The sequence below is a fragment of the Camelina sativa genome, chromosome 17 (genome assembly GCF_030686135.1).
Source record: "Camelina sativa cultivar CO46 ecotype springtype chromosome 17, ASM3068613v1".
Classification (NCBI taxonomy): domain Eukaryota; kingdom Viridiplantae; phylum Streptophyta; class Magnoliopsida; order Brassicales; family Brassicaceae; genus Camelina; species Camelina sativa.
Window position 1 is genome coordinate 17,464,228 of NC_141896.1, and position 6,628 is coordinate 17,470,855.

Sequence of the window (6,628 nt, forward strand, 5' to 3'; positions counted from 1 at the left end):
TAGGGACAATGACATAAGTAAAACTCGAAGAAGAGTTACAAAATATGTACTCCTTAAAAAAATCACAAAGCCAAAACAAACTGGTGAGAACATTTAGTATTTTGATGAGTCTCTTCTGAATCATACAAGGCGTCGTAGGCAGAGAGTGACGATGGAGAACTTGATTGAGAGAGCTCGATACGAGGATCAAAAGCGAGCCACTTGTCAGTCTAACTCTATATTATACTAAGAAATCGCATGGGCTAATTTAGAGAAATCCATTAACAAATATGCCCATTATAACTAAGCCCAGATGACGGAATGATAGAACTAGGGTTTAGTCACAACGACTCAGCCACCCTCTCTTCCAGTGTATGTAGCCATATAAATAGCATAGTCATGAGATTGTAGTAACCTAGCTATCAATCACTCAGTTTTAGTCGGTTTTGTTTTAAACTTGGTCTTTTAGTTTCTGTATTGAATTTTTTTCACACGCAGTGATTCTTTTATCGTTCTTCTTTTTTTTTTTTTTTTTTTTGGGATTAATTAAGAAATTGCCAGCGATGATGATCAAATCATAACTTTCGTTCTTCCGAGATTTTAAATCATGCGGAGAAATTATGGAGACCTGAACTGAGCTTTAATTTGAGGCTATTTCTTCTTAATTATCTTTGTTTTCGTACGTATATATATATATTTTTTAATTACTCATAAGTTGCTGATTAATTTCTTGGAATTAACGCATATTGCATAAGGGTTGTGTGGTCCAACACTTGACCAAAATAGAGCTTAACCGGATAAACAAACCGGAGATGGTTTTAAACAGTACTTATTGAAAACAAGAAAATATTGCGATAGATAAAAAGATAGAGATTGATGGGCTGTGATCTAGTCTTGTCACAGTATTTTTAATGACTCGATCGTAATTAATCATACAAGGCGCCTGCAGAGAGTGACACCATCGCCAATGGAGACTTGAGAGAGCTCGATGCGAGGATCAGCAGCAAGCCGCTTGTTCAATTCCATAATGGCTGTTCTCTCCTCCCTCATATTCTCTGGCACGCTTTCTTCCTCCTCTGCCACAAACCCCACTCACAGTGTGTTATCAAACGCTATGATTCCTCCTACCTTCACCAGCTTCATTAGTCTATCGTACATGTTGCCATAGTTTAGTTTATCAGCATCAACAAATGCGAAATCAAACTCCGGTTTTGGATTCTCCTGATGGTTTCCATCATCATACGGTTTACGTACATACATACATACATAAAGGAAAACAAATAATCAGGGAAGTGCGTACGTAAGAAACATGATTGATGATGTAAAGGATCACGTACGTTTAACATCTTGTCTAAGGCCTGAACAGCATCAGATTGGATGAAAGTGATCTTGTGATCAACACCTGCCTTCTTGATGAACTCTAGACCCATCTCGTAATTATCTTTATCAATATCTATTCCAGTAACCTGTATATCCAAAGAGTTGATAGATGTTAGCTCTGATTATTATTTTCGCTTATTTGATTTCGAGGAAATTAATTAAGGAAGACGACGACTGTGCATAGTAATAGTATACATACATGCCCATCCTCAGGCAACGCAAGAGCTGTCGTGAGCAGTGAGTAACCCGTGAAAACACCGAGCTCTAGTGTCTTCTTGGCATTCGTTATCTTTATAAGCATTGATAGGAAATGCCCCTCATCAACGGGTACCTCCATCACGCTCCTGTGTATATATATATAAACACAAAAAACATTTCATTATCTAAAATCCTTGAATTGGTTCGATTTTTTCATTATTTTTTTTTTCATTATATAAACACGCTCTCATTTTTGGGTTTCTAATTTTGATATTTTATATAATTAATATATTTTATATAATTAATATATTATATAACTCAGAGAGTAAATCCCCAAATTTATGGAGGGGTCCGAGACTAATCTCTCTGAGGGAAGGGCATCTTATGGGTAGGGTCCCCCGGTTATGCAAATGGGCCGTAAGCAATGGGCCCATACCCATGTGGCCAAAGGGATAAAGCTGAGCAATTCTTGCGCTTAGGGAGAATCGATCCCTGGTCTAGACCAACAGGACGACTCTTCCATCAATGCTAGAACCACTAGCCCACCACCTCGTGGTTAAAAGAACTTTATTGTTCACGTTCCTCATTTAGTAATCTTACCAAATCACACAGGTCTCTCGCGTAATCCTCCACTTACACTCTCATCTCTATTCCACCAAATTAAATCACCCGAATATCTCAATGTCTTTAATTACTTGATTTCTACTTTGGCTGTATTTCTTACTCACTTTAAAGTAGGAAATGCTCAATTTCTTGTCTGTTCCATCAAGTGTGTTTGGTTAAGAGCTCTTTTGTAATTGAAACCATTTTTTCTTTTGGTATATAGTTTAACATTAAAACCGAAAAAAAAATCCACTTTTTTAACGGGCCTTACGTCCTCTCACTAGGCCCGTGAGCTCATCCAAATCTGACGGCCGGTTTGCTATGTCCAGAAGGTTTTAAAGACTTGTTCACCGTACCTACAAATCACTACATGATTTTTCTATGTGTTTTGTCCTCACTCGCGTAGTTCCGACAATCATTTTCCGAAAGGTCACCATCCTGAAACTAATCCAGCTCAAGCACGCTTAACTCTGGAGTTTTCTCATAATTACTAACTGAAAAGATAAGTGGCACTTTGATAATATAAATGGTCAAATCAATTTTTTTAAACTATTCTTTCCTGTCTTTCTTATACCAAACATAAATGTCACATGTCTTTCTTGGACCACGTATAAATGTTTTAATCTTCAGTAAAAGTAATAAGAATAAAAAAAAAAGGAGAATGATTGAAATAAATACGCATAAACATATGGTCCTACATGCTTTAAATGGAGAGATGTAGTTGCTAAAATTTGTGGTAAAGGGTACAAAGAAACAAAAAATCAGAGCAGTGTACTTAATAAAATTGTGTGGTAAACAGAAAACAGAGCAAACACTCTCTGAACACATCTCTATATCGTCCGCACATCTCACAGATCATTACAAATGTTATCAGAATGATTATTAAGAATGTTACTTACCCTTTCACATTCAACCAGAGTTGGTATCACAAGAGATAAAATACAAGAGATAAAAAGTAAGTTAGACCAATCCATGATTTTCTTCTATCTATTAATTGCTAACAACAAGAAACCACGTAATATGGTGTGAGAGACCAAATTATATATGCAAAGATGTAAAAAAGCAAACCTCTAGGTATGTTTAGAGAGCTTAGAGCAAGTTTATTAGGGGGTTTATATAAGGGGAGTTCTTAAATTTTTTATGAATTAATTGTGTACTGTTTGGAATATAAGAACCTATGATCTCTTAGATAAAATTTTTTCTTTTATTGGTAGGTTCTTATTTTGGGTCTCTTATTTTTGAAAATATTGTTTTTAAATTTTAAAAATATTAAATAGAATAGAAGTGGTATAAATGTGTAAACATTTAAGATTTTATAAAATTAGAAAATATTGCATTTTAATTAATTTTCAAACATACAAAACATAATAAAAACATTAATACATATTATAACAGAAGTGCAATTTATAAATGGAGAGAATGATTAATTTTAATACTGATTTGCTCCAAATTTTGCCCAAATATTCTAAACCAAATGGCAAGCACAGAGATTGATCGTTTTGTTTCATAAGTAAATGTAGGAAAGTATATAGATGGAACATCATACTACAACTAAACCAATCGTAAACCATCTGGGAGTTGTTGATCATGAGAGGAGTCTTGAGATATTAACTACAAATAAATGATAGTTTCTTTTTTTTTTTGGTGAGAATAAATGATAGTTTCTTAGGAATGGAATGAGGATTTGCGTATATATATAGGAAGACACAAATTCTTTAGACAAATTTAAAACTTCTATACAGTTAGCAATTATATGTTGTAGAATGAGATTTGATCCTTTGGTAAAGAAATTGTTCAACGACTAAAAAATAAATGTCCTACGTATAGGTGTAGTGTCATTGAGCTTAAAGTTAGATAAACAAAATGATAATTAATCACGTGATTAATATTTGATTCTACATTAATATATAAGTTTACATATCATATATCATGCAACAATCACCCTATCGGTGTTATCGTTTTTGCTCCGCTGATCTTTGCACTCTTCCTCGTCCATAGTGTCGCATAGATCACTCCCTCTAGTCTCTGGCAATCCCACCGCAAACAACCCCATCAAACCTATAGCAAGACCGAACAATCCAAATGACCAAAGCCCGTTTTTCCGACCAGCTGCTACCATGATAGGGCTGAAAACCCCTCCAAGCACCAACGCCTGCCAACTGTAACGCCCCGTGGTTCCCGATTCTCATATTCTGTAACGCAAACATAAACAGTTCTTTGATTCTGATCAATCCGATCATGAAAGCACCAATTGAAAGAGATCAACTATAAACAGTCACAGGATCAAATATCTTATTCTCCAAACATACGAATCAAACATACGAACCAAACATACTAATTCAACTGAAAACAAACACACAAACTCAAGAGTCACAGAATTAAAAAGATGGGATCTTAAGCAACGGTTCATTATGTTCTATCACTAAAACATCAAGTTCTAATGCTTCATCCATAAATCAACACAGTAGAGAGTGAGTCACTTAACTAATGCAGTAATCAAATCTAAACACATACATCAAGTAACTCATGAACATCACCAACACAATCACGGAACAAAATTAGACAAAGAACAAGAAAAAATGAAAACCTGGTTTGCAGAAAACAGAGAGGACAAGCCTCAACGACCCGAACAATAGTTTTGATAAGCTTAGCAGCTTCTCTCTCACTGTAATGACCTCTCTTGACGATCCTATCAAACAACTCACCACCTTCACACAAGCATTACAAAAACTTACATAAGCATTACGGTCAGGAATCAAATCAAATGATCAATTTGGAACACATGCACAACAAAAACACTAATTTTCCAACAAACTTCAAATAACCCTCAATTCCGATCCAAATAAAAAAACCCTAATCATAAAACAATTTCCGATTCAAACAATTCTACTAAGAAACTTACCTTTCTGATTCCAATTGATTCAACCTCTCTACCGATTTAATCGACTCCTGTTATCAAATTCATCGTTTCCAATTGATTCAAGCTTCTGATTCCAAATTCATCGTTTGTCTCGTCGATGAAATCGCAACCGAGAGAGAGAGAGTCACACGAAAAAGAAATTAATCGAGGAGGAAATGTTTTTTTTTCTCTTTTGTTTTATTATTTTAACCAATAGAATTGGGACACGTAGCGCCTCTTAAACATATATTCGGTCTCTTATATAAGGGGAGATCTTCCCATTTTTTCCATTTCTGATTTATTTTTTTCTTCTTTTTAGTTAGAACTCCCCTTAAATTCTCTTAAATCCCTCCGATAAACAAGGCCTTAGGAGCCCCCGATTGAAGGCTAACAAGGCCATCTCCTTGGCTATTGCTTGGCTGGCTCGGAACCTGAGAAATTGAACAAAATCAAAATCATCAGGATTAGCGAGCACACTAGTAACCAACATATCACATCAGGTGAAACTTAAAAAAAAACTAATACTGTTATAACCTCTGTGGTTGATTCGGTAGGAGGAGGATATGCATGAATTTAGAAATATCAAGTAAAATAACCCACTTTGATTCTGAATTTAGGATTTTTAAGATAAGTGAAATCAATGGTCTTCAATTCATTTTATATATTAATTCTATTAGAATCATTTTACGATTTAAATCCCCGATTTCACTAACATTTTCTTTGAAAAAAAATGCAAATTTAATGCAAGTGCATTTAATTCTATAAGTTTCCCAAAAATATTTTTGATCAAAAAGTTGTCGCAAAAATATTAGTATAGACTAGACTATGACCCGCGATCCACCGCGGGGTAAGTTTTTTAAAAAAATTTTTTGTTAATGTAGTATTTTAATACTAATTTTGCTAATATATTATTTTATTAATTTTAGTGATTTAATATATAAACCGTGGTATACCGTACAATAATTTTTGTTTACTACAATCTTAATTAAATCAATTTGATTCGACATATTTTATATTGGTGTTGTTAAAACATTAAAATGAGGATTTAATCCGTATTGAAATATCATATTAATGATAGTCTATTTTTTACTATTATCAATTCAATCTTGTAATGTCATATAACCCGTCATGTAGTATAACTCGTTTGTATAATTTTGAAAATTTAATATGTTTAAATATTTACAGATTTAAACTTTTTATTAAGTTTAGATATATCAGTTATAAATTATAAACTTCTTAAAAATTTATAATTTACTATATACAGTAAAATTACTATATATGTATGTTGAACACACACTTTTTATATCAATTGAGTAATATATGTTTGTTTAAAAAAATTCAAATCATAATATATACAGGAAAATACATTTTTATTAACTTTATGGTTTATATGATGATTCACTACATTTAAATTTTAAATCAAAAAGAGATGATAGGAGAATAATTTTTTTAATCTAGAATAAATCTTCTAAATATCTACATTAATTATAGAACATTATATATGGATATTTAAAATATTTTAATTGTGTTTGGTTATAAGGACAATAGAGAAAGTTAACTAAACTTGTT

At 33.1% G+C, this 6,628-nt stretch overlaps 1 protein-coding gene, 1 long non-coding RNA gene and 1 other non-coding gene across 3 annotated transcripts; 1 reads left to right on the plus strand and 2 right to left on the minus strand.

The window, feature by feature from the left end:
• Positions 1 to 535: 535 nt before the first annotated feature.
• On the plus strand, positions 536 to 622 carry LOC147923929 (small nucleolar RNA Z159/U59). Its single transcript, XR_015587969.1, has one exon. It is a non-coding gene; the product is annotated as a small nucleolar RNA Z159/U59 (small nucleolar RNA).
• On the minus strand, positions 601 to 1,842 carry LOC104756995 (putative caffeoyl-CoA O-methyltransferase At1g67980). The gene is made up of 3 exons (XM_087494094.1): positions 1,559 to 1,842; positions 1,317 to 1,445; positions 601 to 1,200 (listed from the first exon to the last, which is right to left on the minus strand). Exons 1-3 carry the CDS (start codon positions 1,694 to 1,696, stop codon positions 1,072 to 1,074), a joined length of 396 nt encoding a protein of 131 aa, XP_087350220.1. The 5' UTR covers positions 1,697 to 1,842; the 3' UTR covers positions 601 to 1,071.
• A 2,168-nt stretch (positions 1,843 to 4,010) lies between these two features.
• On the minus strand, positions 4,011 to 5,725 carry LOC104756996 (uncharacterized). The gene is made up of 4 exons (XR_002036229.2): positions 5,594 to 5,725; positions 5,063 to 5,490; positions 4,748 to 4,868; positions 4,011 to 4,352 (listed from the first exon to the last, which is right to left on the minus strand). It is a non-coding gene; the product is annotated as an uncharacterized LOC104756996 (long non-coding RNA).
• Between the last annotated feature and the right edge of the window lie 903 nt (positions 5,726 to 6,628).

What these genes read in the sequence shown, in the direction of transcription:
- LOC104756995 (XM_087494094.1), bottom strand. Translation starts at nt 1,696, where the DNA reads ATGGAGGTACCCGTTGATGAGGGGCATTTCCTATCAATGCTTATAAAG. An exon ending in CGTTGCCTGAGGATGGGCAT is followed by an intron (nt 1,446 to 1,558) that starts GTATGTATACTA and finishes TTGGATATACAG; the next exon opens with GTTACTGGAATAGATATTGA. An exon ending in CCTTAGACAAGATGTTAAAC is followed by an intron (nt 1,201 to 1,316) that starts GTACGTGATCCT and finishes GGAAACCATCAG; the next exon opens with GAGAATCCAAAACCGGAGTT.